This window comes from Bombina bombina, chromosome 3 (genome assembly GCF_027579735.1).
Source record: "Bombina bombina isolate aBomBom1 chromosome 3, aBomBom1.pri, whole genome shotgun sequence".
NCBI classification, from domain to species: Eukaryota; Metazoa; Chordata; class Amphibia; order Anura; family Bombinatoridae; genus Bombina; species Bombina bombina.
The window spans coordinates 445,121,770-445,141,881 of record NC_069501.1 but is presented as its reverse complement, the minus strand read 5'-3'; the positions used below and the strand labels follow the sequence as shown (position 1 = coordinate 445,141,881).

Below are 20,112 nucleotides of genomic sequence, written 5' to 3'. Positions count from 1 at the left end.
TAATATTGGCACCCTTGGTAAATATGAGAAAAAAAGAAGGCTGTGAAAATTTGTCTTTAACCTGATATTTTGTTCAAAAAGTACACAAAAATAGTCTGCTCTCATGGATATAACAGATACAACACAGGATTATATAAAAAAAAATCAATACTTTGTGTTACCTCCCTTTGCCAAGATAACACCTCTGAGTCTTCTCCTATAAAGCCATACAGAATCTCTCGAGATCCTTCAAATTTGGTTTTCTATTGGGTTCAAGTTGGGGGACTGGGGTGACCATGGCAGGACCTTGATTATGTGGTCAGTAAATCATTTCTGTGTTGATTTTGATGTATGTTTTGGATCATTGTCTTCCTGGAAGATCCAACCACGGCTCATTTTAAGCTTTCTGGCAGAGGCAGCCAGGTGTTCATTTAAAATCAGTTGATATTTGATAGAGTCCATGATGCCATATATCCTAACAAAATGTCCAGGTCCTCTAGACCAAAAAACAGCCCCAAAACATTAAAGAATCACCACCATATTAAATCATGGGCATGAGGTACTTTCATATGGCTACCTCTCTGTGTGCGCCAAACCCACCTCTGGTGTTTATTGCCAAACAGCTCTATTTTGGTTTTATCTGACCATAGAACCCTATCCCATTTGAAGTTCCAGTAGTGTCTGGCAAACTGAAGATGCTGGACTTTGTTTTTGGATGAGAGTAGAGGATGTGAACAGCTAAACGCTGGGCAGCACACTGTGGAGAGACACAACCCCAGGTATGACCTCATACACCTGTGACACGGCCCACAGCCGTTCCTATCTAAAATAGTGATATATACAACAATTGCATATTGTGCATAACATAATAAACTAGGCTAACAGATTTCCACACTAGCATCAAATCAAACCTATAACATATTAACTATAAGCATATCCTAACCGAAATCTTGGTCTGCAATGTCCTTTAGTTAGTTACCATGGTAAATGTTATACACAATGCCCGTCCACACAGTTTAATCTTGCACGTAAATCATACAGCCTCTATAGGAGAAGCAATAGCTATCACACCTCTAACAGCTGTTCACAGGGTATATAAAGGTCACTGGAATGGGTGAGTACAATTTTTCTGTGTCTGAGGAAGGGGGTGAAACCCCGAAATGTCACATGGAATAAAGGTGACTTATTTACAATTCCTGGCGAGTGCATCCTTTTTTGAACTTTTGAATACGTAATTGTTTGGAAGCACCCTGGGGGGCCGATTTTGAATCGTGAGTTATGGCCTCTACCCATTTTTATACTTCAAGCCAATCACATCAGCCGTCCGTGCCGCACACGCAAAACCGACAGAAAACAATTGCTGCATGGCTAATTAGACTAGCCACTGACAACAGGTCACATGACAATTTGAACTTTTGAATACGTAATTGTTTGGAAGCACCCTGGGGGGCTGATTTTGAATCGTGAGTTATGGCCTCTACCCATTTTTATACTTCAAGCCAATCACATCAGCCGTCCGTGCCGCAAACGCAAAACCGACAGAAAACAATTGCTGCATGGCTAATTAGACTAGCCACTGACAACAGGTCACATGACAATTGCGTCATAAGTAAACAACATTGGTGAGACCGTCACTCAACTCCTGTAATTGGATTCATCACCCAGGATCTATACCCAAACACTGTAAATATCATATTAAAACTTAAATAAACTTACCGTAGATACTAGAGTATAAAGCGAGATTTTTGAGACATAAGATACAAATTGGAGGGGGTCACAGTATATTCGAGACATGTCATTTCATCTGATTTGATGCTGCCTTTAAGAAGTGCACTAAACATATCCCAAACATTATCAAGCCAGAATTTCACTCTGTCTTTGTCCATCCAGCCTTTTGGTTGAGCTCTAACGATGAGAGATGGGAATTACGCATTTTTGTGGCAGAGTTTTTCACTTAAAAATAACCAGTGTTTTCAGTTTTGTGTCATCAGCCATACAGGACAGAATGACTGTGAAGTGAGTTTTCTCGTTACCGGTTTCCTGCTGAAGCTACAAAATTCAGATTAACACCAACCTCACCAGACTCCTTGAGTTTCAATGCTTGGAGACGTATAGCATATATCATACAAAGTTGATTCCAGTTTTGGATATTACGGTACAGAGATCAGATTACCATACACAAACTGCTTATATTTTCTTTAATTACCGTAAACCATTAAAAATTAATTTGAAAAAGTCAACGCTCTTCATATGATGCATCATTTAAGCTAAATGTTATCAAATTGGCTGAATCAAGCAATACTTCTGCTACTGCATGTCAGTTTGGTATAGCAGAGAGTACAGTTCGTAAAAAGAAAACAGAACTAGAAATGAAGCCGCGGACTAAGAAGGCCTGCAGAGGGTTATCATCTGCATATCCAAAACTGGAATAAACTTTATATGATTGGGTCATGGAGCACAGAAATAACGGCTATGCCATTTCACAAAAAGTTACGTCTCTAAGCATTGAAATTCAAGAAGTCTGGTGAGGTTGGTGTTAATTCGAATTTCTTAGTTTTAGCAGGATGGTGTACATGCTTTGAAGAACGGAATAATTTAACGTTATGCCAAAGAACAAAGCTATCTCAGAAACTGCCAAAGGATCTCGAGGGAAAAGTTGACAGCTTTCACAGATTTGTTCTTGAACTTCGTCTGCAACACAACTATGAGCTTGGTTCAGATTGGCAACATGGATGAAACACCCATGACGTTTGATTTGCCTGGAAATTGTTCTATTCATACCAAAAGAGAGAAGACTGTTCTCGTGAAGAAAACCGGTCACAAGAAAACTCACTTCACAGTCGTTCTATCCTGCATGGCTAATGGCACAAAACTGAAACCACAGATTTTTTAAGCGAAAAACTCTGCCAAAAAATGCGAAATTACCATCTGGTGTCATCGTTAGAGCACAACCAAAAGGCTGGATGGACGAAGACGGAGTGAAATTCTGGCTTGATAATGTTTGGTGCCGTCGACCTGGCAGTCTACGCTGCAAAAGAGCATTTCTGGTGTGGGACATGTTTAGTGCACATCTTAAAGACATCATCAAATCAGCTGTCAGCAATAAGTGCACTGACATTGCCATTATTCCAGGTCGATTGACATCGCAACTTCAACCGCTCGATGTTTGTCTAAACAATCCATTAAAAAACAGACTTCGCCAGATGTGGGCCGATTGGATATGCTCTGATGCGGTAACAACAACCAAGTCTGGCCTGCCTCAGAGACCAGATATCACTGTTTGTCGTTGGGTTAAAGACGTCTGGGAATAAATGCCGCCAGAAATGATCCAGAAATTCTTCCGTAAATGTGGCATAAGCAATGCCATGGATGGGACCGAAGATGATGAAAATTTGGAGAATGAGACAGATGATACTGTTGATCTTTATCTGGATACTGCAGAATCTCAAGATGACATAATTGCAATGTTTGTAGAAGAGGATTCTGACACTGACTTCGAAGGATTTTAATTGATGAACTGCAAACAATATTCAGTACCGGTAGGCCTACCGGTAATCAGTAGTTTACTATAATCTTCTGTTACTGTTTACCGTATGTTACAATTACGGTATGTACTGTAAAATTGTGTTTTCAATCTTTGATATTAAAATTTATACTTTTTTGCTCCGTAAAATTGTGTTTTCCATTCTTTGATTTATACTGTTTTGCTTCTCCCGTTATACTCGCGTCTTGAGCTTTTCTCCCATTTACATATTATAGATATCCCTTCGCGTTATACACGAGTGGTGTTATACTCTAGTGTCTACGAAAAATAAAAATAATATTTAAACTATTCAGATAAAATCAAATACTTAACCAATGCAGGTTAGTGAAACTGCCAACCGCTTCATTCCACTAATAGTATGGTAGAACATCTCCTGGTATTGTCATTGGACAACACACATACATACACACACACACACACATATATATACACCCACATATACATACCTACAGACAGAGTATACACACACACAATATTTTGATTTTGATGTAAGGTAAATAGAGCATGGAAGGTAAATTCAAAAAAGTAAACAAGAAACAACTACATTGTTCCATATTTTTCAATCAATCTATCTATACCTATTACTTTATATAATGATATAGGTCTATCTACATGTGTCCAGTTGCATTGAACCATTTAAATATACATATCCATCTACTTTTTTTTTGCCTATCGCTACGTATGTCTACTCAACCTTATTAAATTAATGTATTAATTCTCACTCTATATAAATTATTATTTTATATTATTATTACTAATAACTTTCTACACATATACACAAATATAATAACTGCTGTAAAGCACAGTAAAAATGAAATATTAGTGCATTCTCATGCAAGTTATACTATATATCCTAGCCATATGGTCATAGTTGCACAATTTATATAGTGAAACCCCAAACACCCTAAAAACAATTGTGTTAATCAGTGCATGCACATGCCATAATTAAAGAACACCAAGTGAAGAGACAGTTGAGGATGCAGACTGATGAAAGCTCAATCACAAGACATGCACATTTACCAAGTCTTTAAGGGAAAGACCAAGAAAAGCACGAGAAAGCCTTATTGCTGATCAGGTTTCACGTAGGAGCAGAGGCTGGTAGGAGCCAAACCTGAGGAAAAGGAAAACAAGCCTGGAACAGAATACCAACATCACCAAAGCGTAGCTAGCAATAGAATACACCGCACATTTGTTAGCAACGTGTGGCAGAAACAGGAATGGCTGTATGCAGGTTAAGTCATCTGTAGTGCTCCCTCTGGCAGAGGGTTATCTGCAAACCAATTAACCCACAGTGGTCTTCTATAGATGTCTGATGTCAATATAGAAACAGTAGAAAATCTGGGTCCTAAAAGGGTAGTAGTTCAACTAATTATACGGTCTATCCTTGATAATATAAATATATTACACTTTTACTTTTTATGATGCGTAAAACACTTCTTTTGAGATACTTGTATACCAAGCACAATGTCAACAGCTGACTGGACTAGTATCTTGATCTGCAATGCCACTCTATGTAGTTCCATGTTCTGGAAGTCAAACAGCAACTTTTATATATGCCTCATAAGTGCTGTTTTATACACACATATACATATATATATATATTTATATATATATTTAAGAAGCCAGTCCCCCCCCCCCCCCCAAACAAAAAAAAAGTAATACTAAGAAGACACTATAAATTTTGGTTACCCTGCACTTAGTTTCTTCTAACCATTATTTATACTCCTGTGTATGTATTTGTGAATATCTTACTAAGTACATGTATGTCTGACATCTGTGGGATTCCATGTTGTTGTCTTCCAAATTTGATTACTGGCTTTATTTCTGCCCTTCGTAGGTTGAATTACTGCCATAACACTTTCCCTCTATACGTGTATGACTATTGGCTGCATACCTTCCCTCTATACACAAATGATTACTGGCTGCATACCTTCCTTCTATACACGTATGATTACTGGCTGCATACCTTATCTCCATATGTGTATGATAACTGGCTACATACCTTCTCTTCCCTCCACATGTGTATGATTACTGGCTGCATACCTTCCCTCCACATGTGTATGATTACTGGCTGCATACCATCCCTCCATATGTATATGATAACTGGCTGCATACCTTCCCTCTATATATGTGAATGATAACTGGCTAGATACCTTCTCTTCCCTCCACATGTGTATGATTACTGGCAGCATACCTTCCTTACAAATGTGTATGATTACTGGTTGCATACCTACCCTCCATATCTGTATGATAACTGGCTGCATACCTTCCCTCTATATATGTGAATGATTACTGGCTGCATACCTTCCCTCCATATGTGTATGCTAACTGGCTTCATACCTTCCTTCTATATATGTGTATGATTACTGGCTGCATACCTTCCCTCTATATATGTGTATGATTACTGGCTGCATACATTCCCTCTATATATTTGTATGATAACTGGCTGCATACCTTCTCTTCCCTCCACATGTGTATGATTACTGGCTGCATACCTTCCCTCCATATCTGTATGATAACTGGCTGCATACCTTCCCTCTATATGTGTATGATTACTGGCTGCATACCTTCCCTCCATATGTGTATGATAACTGGCTGCATACCTTCCTTCTATATATGTGTATGATTACTGGCTGCATACCTTCCCTATATATATGTGTATGATTACTGGCTGCATACCTTCCCTCTATATATGTGTATGATTACTGCCTGCATACCTTCCCTCTACATTTGTGTTTATTAGTTAAATGTTATCCTGGTGTATATAGGAATACTGACTTAGTAACTGGTAACTGCTGCCACATGTTGGATTAACCGTCCAAAACCTAATTTATGCTATACTTAATTTACATATGTGGAGTTACTAAATGTACATCTGCCCTCTCTTTAAAACAGTTGTATCAATGCTTGTTGTATGTAGCGATGTAGGCAAAATACATGTCTTTGTTTTGTTCTTTTTCTATCTAAAATCAGCTGTTGCATTGTATGTGGGACTAGAGTTTTAATGACTACCTTATGTATGGAGGATTGCAGGCTGTGTTGCTAATTTATGTGTGTGGAAATGTTGGCTGTAGAACTGTACTTTACTGACTTTGTTGCTCTAAGAAACGTTAAAACAGAATTTATGCTTACCTGATAAATTACTTTCTCTTGTGGTGTATCCAGTCCACAGATTCATCCTTTACTTGTGGGATATTCTCCTTCCCAACAGGAAGTGGCAAAGAGAGCACACAGCAGAGCTGTCCATATAGCTCCCCCTCTAGCTCCACCCCCCAGTCATTCGACCGAAGGTTAGGAAGAAAAAGGAGAAACCATAGGGTGCAGTGGTGACTGTAGTTTAAACAAAAAATTATTACCTGACTTAATCGACAGGGCGGGCCGTGGACTGGATACACCACAAGAGAAAGTAATTTATCAGGTAAGCATAAATTCTGTTTTCTCTTGTAAGGTGTATCCAGTCCACGGATTCATCCTTTACTTGTGGGATACCAATACCAAAGCTTTAGGACACGGATGAAGGGAGGGAACAAGACAGGTACCTTAAACGGAAGGCACCACTGCTTGTAAAACTTTTCTCCCAAAAATAGCCTCCGAAGAAGCAAAAGTATCGAATTGGTAAAATTTGGAAAAAGTATGCAGCAAAGACCAAGTCGCTGCCTTACAAATCTGTTCAACAGAAGCCTCGTTTTTAAAAGCCCATGTGGAAGCCACTGCTCTGGTAGAATGAGCAGTAATAGTCTCAGGAGGCTGCTGGCCAGCAGTCTCATAGGCCACACGGATGATGCTTTTCAGCCAAAAGGAAAGAGAGGTAGCAATCGCTTTCTGACCTCTCCTCTTACCAGAATAGATAACAAACAAGGAAGATGTTTGTCTGAAATCCTTAGTTGCTTGTAAATAGAACTTTAAAGCACGAACCATATCAAGATTGTGTAACAGACGTTCCTCCTTCGAAGAAGAGTTAGGACACAGAGAAGGAACAACAATTTCCTGGTTAATATTCTTGTTAGAAACAACTTTAGGAAGAAAACCAGGTTTGGTATACCTTATCTGCGTGGAACACCAGGTAAGGTGAATCACACTGTAAGGCAGATAACTCTGAGACTCTTCGACCAGAAGAGATAGCTACCAAAAACAAAACTTTCCAAGATAACAACTTAATATCTATGGAATGTAAAGGTTCAAATGGAACCCCTTGAAGAACTGAAAGAACTAGATTTAGACTCCATGGCGGAGCCACAGGTTTATAGACAGGCTTGATTCTGACTAAAGCCTGAGTAAACACTTGAACGTCAGGTACCTCTGCCAGACACTTGTGTAAAAGAATAGACAGAGCAGATACCTGTCCTTTTAAGGAACTAGCTGACCATCCTTTCTCCAATCCTTCTTGGAGAAAGGACAATATCCTGGGAATCCTAATCTTACTCCATGAGTAACCCTTGGATTCACACCAACAAAGATATTTCCGCCATATCTTATGGTAGATTTTCCTGGTGACAGGCTTTCTAGCCTGAATCAAGGTATCTATAACTGACTCAGAGAAACCACGCTTTGATAGAATTAAGCGTTCAATCTCCAAGCAGTCGGACGCAGAGAAATTAGATTTGGATGCTTGAACGGACCCTGTATTAGAAGATCCTGCCTCATTGGCAGTGTCCATGGTGGGACAGATGACATATCCACTAGGTCTGCATACCAAGTCCTGCGTCAGAATCACCGAAGCCTTCTCCCGCTTGATTCTGGTGACCAGACGAGGGAGAAGGGGAAACGGTGGAAAAACATAAGCCAGATTGAAGGACCAAGGCGCTGCTAGAGCATCTATCAATACCGCCTTGGGATCCCGGGACCTGGATCCGTAGAGAGGAAGTTTGGTGTTCTGACGGGACGCCATCAGATCCAACTCTGGAATGCCCCATAGCTGAGTCAGCTGGGCAAATACCTCCGGGTGGAGTTCCCACTCCCCCGGGTGAAAAGTCTGACGACTTAGAAAATCCGCCTCCCAGTTGTCTACTCCTGGGATGTGAATTGCTGAGAGATGGCAGGAGTGATCCTCCGCCCACTTGATTATCTTGGTTACTTCCGTCATCGCTAGGGAACTCTTTGTTCCCCCCTGATGATTGACGTAAACTACAGTCGTGATGTTGTACGACTGAAATCTGATGAATTTGGCCGCAGCTAGTTGAGGCCATGCCTAAAGAGCGTTGAATATCACCCTCAGTTCCAGAATGTTTATCGGGAGAAGAGTTTCTTCCCGAGACCATAAGCCCTGAGCTTTTAGGGAGTCCCAGACCGCACCCCAGCCTACCAGACTGGCATCGGTCGTTACAATGATCCACTCTGGCCTGCGGAAACATATTCCCTGAGACAGGTGATCCTGAGACAACCACCAGAGAAGAGAATCTCTGGTCTCCTGGTCCAACTGAATTTGAGGAGACAAATCTGCATAATCCCCATTCCACTGTTTGAGCATACATAGTTGCAGTGGTCTGAGGTGTATCCGAGCAAAAGGGACTATGTCCATTGCTGCTACCATTAATCCGATTGTCTCCATGCACTGAGCTACAGATGGCCGGGGAATGGAATGAAAAACTCGGCAAGTAGTTAAGAGTTTTAACTTTCTGACCTCCGTCAGAAATATTTTCATTTCTACCAAGTCTATTAGAGTCCCTAGGAAGGGAACCCTTGTGAGAGGGGAAAGAGAACTCTTTTTGATGTTCATCTTCCACCCATGAGACCTCAGAAAGGCCAATGCAATCTCTGTGTGAGACTTGGCTCTTTGGAAAGACGGCGCTTGAATTAAGATGTCGTCTAGGTAAAGCGCCACTGCTATGCCCCGCGGTCTTAGAACCGCCAGGAGGGACCCTAGCACCTTTGTGAAAATTCTGGGAGCAGTGGCTAAGCCGAAGGGAAGAGCCACAAACTGGTAATGCGTGTCCAGAAAAGCGAACCTGAGAAACTGGTGATGATCTTTGTGGATAGGAATGTGTAGGTATGCATCCTTTAGATCCACGGTAGTCCTATATTGACCTTCCTGGATCATTGGTAAGATTGTCCGAATGGTCTCCATTTTGAATGATGGGACTCTGAGGAATCTGTTTAGAATTTTTAGATCCAGGATGGGTCTGAAAGTACCCTCTTTTTTGGGAACCACAAACAGGTTTGAGTAAAAACCCAACCCTTGTTCCGCAATTGGAACTGGGTGGATCACTCCCATGGCATGTAGATCTTCTACACAGCGTAAAAACGCCTCTTTCTTTGTCTGATCTGTAGACAGACGAGAAATGTGGAATCTTCCCCTTGGAGGAGAGTCCTTGAATTCTAGAAGATATCCCTGGGATACAATCTCTAATGCCCAAGGATCGTGTACATCTCTTGCCCAGGCCTGAGCGAAGAGAGAGAGTCTGCCCCCTACTAGATCCGGTCCCGGATCGGGGGCTACCCCTTCGTGCTGTCTTGGTGGCAGCTGCAGGCTTTTTGGCCTGTTTACCCTTATTCCAGCCATGGTAGGTTTCCAGGTTGCCTTGGGCTGTGAAGCATTACCCTCTTGCTTTGCAGCCGGAGAGGATGAAGCGGGGCTGTTCCTGAAATTACGAAAGGAACAAAAATTAGCTTTGCTCTTTGTCTTAAAGGACTTGTCCTGAGGGAGAGCATGGCCTTTTCCCCCGGTGATTTCTGAAATAATCTCTTTCAATTCAGGCCCGAAGAGGGTCTTTCCTTTGAAAGGGATGTTCAAAAGCTTGGATTTTGACGACACATCGGCCGACCAGGACTTAAGCCAGAGCGCCCTGCGCGCCAAAATGGCGAAACCTGAATTTTTTGCCGCTAACTTAGCTATTTGGAAAGCGGCGTCTGTGATAAAAGAATTAGCTAGCTTTAGAGCCTTAATTCTATCCATAATTTCCTTATAAAAGGTCTCCGTCTGGAGCGAGTCTTCCAGCGCCTCAAACCAGAAAGCAGCTGCAGTAGTTACAGGAATAATGCAGGCAATAGGTTGGAGAAGAAAACCTTGTTGAACAAAAATTTTCTTAAGTAAACCCTCTAACTTTTTATCCATAGGGTCTTTAAAAGCACAACTGTCCTCAATTGGTATGGTTGTGCGCTTAGCCAGTGAAGAAACAGCCCCCTCCACCTTAGGGACCGTCTGCCACGAGTCCTGCATGGGGTCAGATATGGGGAACATTTTCTTAAAAACAGGAGGGGGAACAAAGGGGACGCCTGGTCTATACCACTCCCTAGTAATGATATCCGCAATCCTCTTAGGGACCGGAAACGCATAAGTGTAAACAGGGACCTCTAGGTACTGGTCCATTTTACACAATTTCTCTGGGACCACCAAAGGGTCGCAGTCGTCCAGAGTAGCCAATACCTCCCTGAGCAAAACGCGGAGGTGTTCTAGTTTAAATTTAAAAGCCAATGTATCTGAATCTGTCTAATGAGGAACCCTTCCTGAATCAGAGACTTCTCCCTCAGACATCAAATCCCTCGCTCCCACTTCAGAGCGTTGTGAGGGTATATCGGCTACGGCTTCCAAAGCGTCAGAATGCTCATAATCTGTTCTTAAAACAGAGCTATCACGCTTTGCAGGTAACACAGGCAGTTTAGATAAGAAAGCTGCAAGAGAATTATCCATGACTGCCGCTAAGTCTTGTAATATAAAAGGGTTAGACGCACTAGAAGTACTAGGCATCGCTTGATCGGGCGTAACTGGTTGTGACACTTGGGGAGAGGTAGACGGGCTACCCTCGTTACCTTCAGTCTGAGAATCATCTTGGGCCACATTCTTAAGTGCAACAATATGATCTTTAAAGTGTATAGACATATCAGTACAAGTGGGACACATTCTGAGAGGGGGTTCCACCATGGCTTCTAAACACATTGAACAAGGATTTTCCTTGGTGTCAGACATGTTTAACAGACTAGTAGTATACACAAACAGGCTTGGAAATCACTTTAATCAATTAAAAAACACAATTTGAAAAAACGTTACTGTGCCTTTAAGAGATAAAAAAGGCACACAATTTTGCAAAACAGTGAAAAATGCAGTAATCTTTTTGAAATTTTCACAGTATGTACCTAAAGCCTTAGTAAGATTGCACCCCTAGCAAGCAAAACGATTAACCCCTTAATGCCCAAACCAGAGCAGCCTAAAGCCAACAACCGGTTACTACAGCACCTTGCCACAACACTGCTGTGGCCCTACCTGCCCTTAGGGACCAGATTTGGGGGAATATAGCTTCCTTTAGGCCCTCGAACAGCAGCAGGACCTTCCATGTGAAGCAGCATGAACTTCTATGCAATTCTAACTGCGCATCTGACGCGCAAAATTAGGCCACTCCCACTCTACTCTGGAGCTGTGAGGCCTAAGAAACCACTTCTAAGTGAATACAAAAATAGTCATGTGGGTAGCAACCCCATAAAGAACCCAAAAGGACTTTCAAAGTGTCTTAAAAACGATATTTTCCTAAAAAAACAATCGATTGCCCTTAATTAGTGTCAACCAGCATAATTAGCCCTGTTATGTAAGCATTCCATTCCTTACTAAGTCTCTGAACATAGCTTACTCTCCCCTCATGGGGATATTGTCAGTCTCTTCTAGCATCATCTCAGTCTTGTCTAGAAATAAATGACTGAACATACCTTATTGCAGTCTACCCTGCAAACCGTTCCCCCCAACTGAAGTTTTCTGGTACTCCTCAGTCCTGTGTGGGAACAGCAGTGGATTTTAGTTACAACATGCTAAAATCATCTTCCTCTCAGCAGAAATCTTCATCACTTTTCTGCTAGAGAGTAAATAGTACAAACCGGTACCATTTAAAATAAACTTTTTATTGAAGATAATAAAAACTACAATTCTAACACCACATTCACTTTACCCTCCCGAGAGAGACCCTGGTGCTTAGAGCCGGCAAAGAGAATGACTGGGGGGTGGAGCTAGAGGGGGAGCTATATGGACAGCTCTGCTGTGTGCTCTCTTTGCCACTTCCTGTAGGGAAGGAGAATATCCCACAAGTAAAGGATGAATCCGTGGACTGGATACACCTTACAAGAGAAATATTGATATTCAAATAGATTTAGTGGGACAATTTAAAGGGACAGTCATCTACTACCCATTGCCCAGCTTTGCATAAACAACATTGTTATATTAATATACTTTATAACCTCTAAGTTTGCCTGTTTCTAAGACTCTGTAGGCCGCCCCTCATATCAGTGCTGTTTATTAGCTTTTTACAATCTTACAGTACAGCCAGACTTTGTTAGTTCATGTGTGCCATATAGATAACGGTGCACACTCCCGTAGAGAATGATAATGGTTATACAAGAACCAGCACTAATTGGCTAAAATGAATGTTTGTAAAAAACACTCAGATAAGGAGTCAGTTTGCAGGAGCTCAGATGCAGGTAATCATAGAGGTAAAAAGTATATTAACATAAGAGTGTTGTATATACGAAATTGGGGAATGAGTAATAAATGGATTATCTATCTTTTTAAACAATAAAAATGTTTAAGTAGACTGTCCTTTTAAAATGTACACATTTATTTACTTAAATAGATCATGCTAACTAGGAATGCATAATCATGGGACAAGTGGGATAATTCTATATGTTAAAGTGATGAGCACAAAAAAAAATATTATGCCCGAGGATACCTTTTGCCTGATGAGACATGTTTACCTTTTGTTTAACACAAGCTCTACCTTTATATTAAAGGAACAATGAATACAAAAGCATTTAAATTAATCAAACAAGTTCTCAATTCCAGAGTCTATAACATGTGTCCAGTTTTCTACTGTTTCTAATGGGGTTTTTTTGGAACTTCAAGACTTTGTAGAAAACTATGCACCTGGCTGGATGGCACAAAAACAGCTGTGCACGCACATATGTGATATTATTGCACTTGTTAACAACAAATACAGACTGGAAGTTACTTCTTTTTTTTGTTTATTTTTTATAAAGCAACGGTCTGATTCTTTACAATTTTTTGTGTTACTTTCTTAAAGCGACAGACATATCATTACAGAGCTGCCCTGCTCCATGATCTAAATGTTTTGCTCTAAACGTTGAATTATGGTGACTTACTGTAGTCTGGTATTAGTCCTGTTCCTGGTCTCAGAAGCAGAAGAACCTTAGTGCCCCCTGCTTGAATCAGCTCAATAGCACGAGTATGAGTGATGCCCTGCGTTGGCTCTCCGTTGATTTCCACTATCTGATCTCCAACCTGACATAGACACCAGAAGAGACATTATGTGGTGTATATTTGTCCTAATGTTATAGTCACATCAAATGCAGGAGACAACGATGAACACATTGTGTAACATATTAAAATATACAAACTGGAAATAATAAATAATCATAAAATATTTACTCTGTAATTAAATGTAGACATAGAGGTTACGATCAAGCAACACAGGGCATGTAAGTACAATATCCATGGAGAAATTCTGGCAGGTTTTGGGTTAAGTAGTTAATTTATTTTCAAGCCTATGAGGCACCACAACACATAAACAGAACAATGAGTTATTTTTGTTTAGCCTACATCTGTATCCAAAAAATGCAGGCAAGAGATACAAATATACAGAGTTCAAAGTACTTTCCTTCACCCAGAACCATTGTATGTGTGACTAGCAAGTAGTATATAAAATAATACGTGTTGTGAGCATCTAGAATAACAGATGTACATATTGTACTCATCAGTATAATAAATAATGGCAATTCAGCTTTTATTCCCCATCCAGGAACCAAGCTCAGGCCAGACTAGTTCCATCGGCCTTGGGGTTAAAACATGATCCTTAGTTTAAAACTCACATACCATTTGAAACGATACATAAAATACAGGCGCTCACTAGATGTAAGAGACATTTAATAGACTCTATATACATTGTGCATCTGCTATCATTGAGCTCTGTCTGCATTTTGCTGACCTGTGCAATTCATCAGTGTCCATTCCTGTCATTTTCCTTTTTCTTCTCGAACAGGCAGGAAAGGCCTGCAGCTTTAATAAAAACTCTAAAGTAGATTATCGTCTGCTTTTGTTTACTGAACTGTGAGCAAAAATGCAGTGACTCAGCCCACTGTACAAACAGTGTGCAATTTAATCCGACGACCAAGCAATGTTCTTTGCACAAATAAATAACCATGTTATATGTTTGTATGGAGAATTTATAGCAAATATATCTATATATATGACAGCAGGCACGACAGCACTCACGGATAACATTTCATCCACCCAGGGTGCTTCCATGGTACTGATAGTAAAGAATGGGGATGCACTCGCCAGGATTTCCAAAGTTACCTTTAACATTAAAGGTAACTTTGGAAATCCTGGCGAGCGCATCCCCATTCTTTACTATATATATATATATATATATATCACATCAAAATAAAAGAAATAAATATATGCATTAAAACTTAAAATTGAGTTTTTCCCATAAATATTTTTATTAAAGGGATATAATCATTTTAATTAAAATAATTTTTCCAATGCAATTTAAAGAAGTGAAAATTGTTCTAGAAAAACAAATCTATAACCATTTTAGTGTGAGGTTTTGCTGTGCATTTGCACTGCAGAGCAGCCTCTTTGCCCTCGAAGCAAAAAGTTGCTCAGTGTGATTGGTATGATTTGACTCGAAGGATTTTATCTTATAAAGTACATATTAGCACTGCGGAATCTGTTGCGCTCTACAAATAACCGATAATAATAATACCCCAGAAATGCTTTTAAATAAAATTGAATTGCCGTAAGTGTATTGTCTTCTGAACAGATATTAACTTTTCCATACAGTAAATGTAACATTAAATGATTGAATGTGACCAATAAGCATTACTGTATATGGAAATAGTGAAAGCAGCATTAGCATACTGAATTTAAAATTCATATAATAAATATGATATATTAATTAAATATTAACATTGGAATGTTGATTCCAATAGACCAGCATAAGTCTATGGAAATTAATATACAAATTACATTTTATATTTGAAACTCAGATATTAATATGCTTTCAATGGAGACATTTGGAAAACAAAAACAGGCATTAGCATATTTATGCAGAAAATGAAATGTATAATAATTATATTACATGCTTTACCTGTAGTTTACACTCTCCAATAAAGGCCGGAGTATGTGGTGCATGTTTAAAGGGACATGAAACCCCAAAAATGTATTTCATGATTTAGGTAGAACATACAATTTTAAACAACTTTCCAGTTTACTTCTTTTATCAAATTTGCTTCAATCTCTTGGTATCATTTGTTGAAGGTGCAGCAATGCACTACTGGTTTCTAACTGAGTGAGCCAATGACAATCTGTATATTTATGCAGCCACCAATCAGCAGCGGATAACAAGAGAAGGAAGAAAATTAAATAGAAATAAATTGCAAAGTTGTTTAAAAGTGTATGCTGTGTCTGAATCATGAAAATCAAATTATGACTTTGCTGTCCCTTTAAAGGGATAGGAAAGTCAAAATTAAAAACTTGCATGTTTCTGATAGAGCATGTAATTTTAAGATACTTTTAAATTCACTTCTATTTTCAAATATGCTTTGTTCTCTTGGTATCCCTTGTTGAAAAAGAATATGCACATATCCTACACTATTGGGAGCTGCTGCTAATTGGTGCCTGCACACATTTGTCTTATGTGATTGGCTAACTAGATGTGTTCATCTTGCTGCCAGTAGTGCAATGCTGTTCCTTCAGCAAAGGATAACAAGAGAACAAAGCAAATTTGACAATGGATAGTAAATTGGAAAGTTGTTAAAAATTGTATGTTCTATCCAAATCATGTAAGAAAAATTTGGGTTTTCCTGTCCCTTTATGCTGCAGCTTGTCTGACGCAAATGCTACACAGTGATCACTAGACATGTGGAAAATCTCTAAACAAATAAAAAGTTGGAATTTTCTTTCCAGTATTTTATTACTAGAACAAACTAAATGAATAAATACAGTTGTCAGTTTTGTTGCCCTGTTTATTAAGGATCATAAATCAATGCTGGTGAAAACATTGTTACGTGTTTGTCAAACAAATAAACCTTTTGCACATGTCTAGTGATTACTTAGATCAGTACAATATCTCATTTATATCTGGTGTTTAATTGGCCATAGCAAATTCTACAAAGCAGATCTTTGAGTCATGTATAAAAAAAAATACTATCTTCAATGTCTCTTTATATATGTGGCAGTTCATCTTATGCACAGTGATGGAATTGATCAGTACATTAGCTCATATACTTAGGGTACCTGACTGTCTTTTTCAATGGGTATATCCCCTGGACTACTCTAGATTTACAAAACCTTACAAATGTTTCTATGCAGATCTTTTACAATGCAGTACTTAAAATAGAAATAAAACTTAAATTGTAAATTAACGAATGCATTTCAGATTTGAAACAAAACAATTTTGCAGTACCCTTCTAGTAGCAAAAATGATTCTACTAAATGTTGCGACTATCGATTCTGCTTAAATACTCAATAAGTATAGTTTGAATGCAGATAAAGGCTTATAATGTCACAGAGCGTTTGTACATATAAGTTATAGCTGAAAATGTAATAACTGCAGCCATTTTTGCAAAAATGCATCTTTCCAAGAATTAATGCATTCATTGTTCCTTTTTACATTTAAGTTGTATGACCTTTTAAGTACTACATTGTAAAAGGTATGCAGGTATGTAAACTCAGGAGTGTGCCTGAGTCTGCAGTACTATAAGGCAACAGCTTTTCAAGAATATTATACATTTGTAAGAGCACTAGTTAGCAGCAGTGTTTCCTACCATGTAGTGTGCCAGACAAGTGCACGCTGCCTACCTAGGTATGCTATTCAACAAGAATACCACGAGAACAAAGCCAATTAGAAAATAGAAGTAAATTCAAATCTTTTTTTTTAATTATTGTATGCTCTTTCTGAATCATGAAAGAAACATTCTGGGTTTCATGTCTATTTAAATATGTATTGGGGGGGGGGGACCATACAGTGTTTTGTTTGTTTTTTATGAATCTATTTGCTTTAGAACATGGATTATCCTATCTCTTGCAAATCTAAAACATCATCACAAACATCAAGGCAGAACAACATGTACAAAAATCAAAATAGGAAAAGTAAACACGGTAGTTGCATTTCCCATCACATATATCGAAGAGTCCACAAATTTAGCTCCACTAATGGATGTGATCTCTGATCCTACAGACTCAATAACTGCTGCCTGACAAGATATGCGGGAAGAGTGCACAACAAACCTTCCTTACCATGTGAGTTAATCCTTTCAGTTATGGATCGAAAGAAATGAAGCAAATAAGCCCAGATCCCCAATGAATCGAGCTGTAACTGTATTATTTTTGTAATTGGTACAAGCATTGCTAAGTATGTTTAAAAACCATGTGGCTAGATCAGTTTTTCTCAACTGCGGTCCTGAAGTACCCCTAACAGGCCAGGTTTTTTATTTTAGCTGAACTAGAACAAAGGTGAAATAATCAGCTGATGGGGGAGAGCAGGTTAGTTACCATGGTTACTGATCAGCTGATTATTTCACCTGTGTTCTAGTTCAGCTATAATGAAAACCTGGCCTGTTGGGGGTACTTGAGGACCGCGGTTGAGAAACACTGGGCTAAATTAACACAAGTTTGAAAATAAAAACAAAATCATATGAGGCCAATTCAGTACTGGAGTTAATCTAGCCAAGTAGTACCAAATCTAATTAACTGTAATAAAATAAACATAAATCAGTCACAACTTTATTGCTTTCTAGCTTTGCGGCAACAAAACACTTAAAGTGACACATACGTGAATACGTCCATCTTTGATAGCTGGACCATCTTCTGCAAGACGAAGGATAAACAGACCCATGTTATACTCTTTTCCTCCTCGAAGACTGAAGCCAAAGCCCCTAGGACCTCTTTCAAGTTCTACAGGATAGCAGCCCACACTCTGGGGAATTGAGATGATGGTTAAATTATGCTAGTGACTATTGTCTAATCGCCAGGTTATGCAAATTCGCAGGAACATCTGACTCCTTAATGACAAACTAGCAGTGTTTGTAAAGGACCAAAAAAATCCTTTGGCTCTTTAAACTTTCCTACAACTATAGAAAGACATTTCTAATTTCCGTTTTCTGCCCTATGAATTTATTTATTATTTTGAGTTATAGAATTAACACAAAACACCCAGATGTGATTTGCTAGAATTTATTAGTCTTGAATGAATGCTAAAATGCAACAAAAAGAAAATTTATGCTTACCTGATAAATTTGTTTCTTTCCGGATACAGTGAGTCCACGGTTTCATCATCATTTACTGTTGGGAATATCACTCCTGGCCAGCAGGAGGAGGCAAAGAGCACCACAGTCAAGTCAAATTGTTAAGTATCACCTGCCTTCCCACAACCCCCAGTCATTCGACTGAAGAAAAATGGAGAAACAGAAGAAGTAACACAAGGTGGTTAGAGGTGCCTGAGGTTTGGTCAAAAACAAACTTTCTTGAAATAAAGGACGGGGCCGTGGACTCACTATATCCGGAAAGAAACAAATTTATCAGGTAAGCATACATTTTCTTTTCTTTCCTAAGATACAGTGAGTCCACGGTTTCATCAACTACTGTTGGGAATCAATACCCAAGCTAGAGGACACAGATTAATAGGGAGGGAGAAGACAGGCAGACCAAAACAGAAGGCACCACCACTTGAATAACCTCACTCCCCAAAAAAAAATCCTCAGCTAAAGCAAAAATAAATGTATAAAATTCGGAAAAAATATGCAAGGAAGACCAAGCTGTCACCTTGCAAATCTGCTCCGCAGAAGCCTCAATTTGAAAGTCCAAGAAGAAGAGACAGCCCTCGAGTAAAGAGGCATAACTCTCTCAGGAGACTGCAGCCCCGCAGTCTGAAAAACCAACAAATTAAACTTCTCAACCAGAGAAAAGAAAAATAGCATAAGCTTTCTGTTAAAAAATATTAGGCACACAAATCATCCAAATTGTGCACACACGTTCCTCAAGAGATGAGAATGAGGACACAGAGCGTGAACAACAAATTCCCCAAAAAAATTTCCACTTAGGATAAAAAAACGACTTATCCGAAACAAGATAAAGCGAATTACACTGCAAAGCCGAGAGTACTTAAACTCTCCAAGCAGAAGATAGCCAAAAGGAAAAATTTTAACATCTAAGGAATGCTATGGTTCAACTGAGCTAGCTGCAAAACATTAAAACAGGGATAAAACTGCAAGAGGAGTGACAGACTTAAACACAGGCCTGATACTAACCAGGGACTGACAAAAGGATTACACATCTGGCACATCCGCCAGTGACTTGTGTAGAAAAAGATAACACAGAATTCTGAACCCTCAGAGAACCGATTGATCACCGTCCTCTAGTCCTTCCCGGATAAAGGGCAAAACCCCTAGGATTCCTGACCCTACTTCCAAGAGTAGTCCTGGGATTCATACCAATCAGGGAATTTATGCCATAACCATACAAAGTTACCAGTAACAGGCTTGCGAGCCTGAATCGTGGTCTCAAAGACCGATTCAGAAAAATCATGCTTAGATAGAACTAAGCATTCAATCTCCAAGCAGAAAGCTCCAGAGAAAATGAAAGTTGGATGAAAGAA

General features: G+C 39.3%; 1 protein-coding gene across 2 annotated transcripts in view; it reads right to left on the bottom strand.

Moving 5' to 3' along the window:
• The window catches only part of MAGI3 (membrane associated guanylate kinase, WW and PDZ domain containing 3), a 592,065-nt gene that overhangs the window by 6,523 nt on the left and 565,430 nt on the right, over positions 1–20,112 (bottom strand). Inside the window, exons 19-21 of one of the 2 annotated variants that reach the window (XM_053706658.1) lie at positions 18,292–18,435; positions 13,598–13,736; positions 4,544–4,634 (exon numbers count right to left, since the gene is read on the bottom strand). In XM_053706658.1, the coding sequence (XP_053562633.1) occupies positions 4,585–4,634; positions 13,598–13,736; positions 18,292–18,435 (333 nt within the window). In that variant the 3' untranslated portion in view covers positions 4,544–4,584. The remainder of the gene's footprint in view (positions 1–4,543; positions 4,635–13,597; positions 13,737–18,291; positions 18,436–20,112) is intronic. The other variant, XM_053706657.1, reaches the window with a different exon arrangement.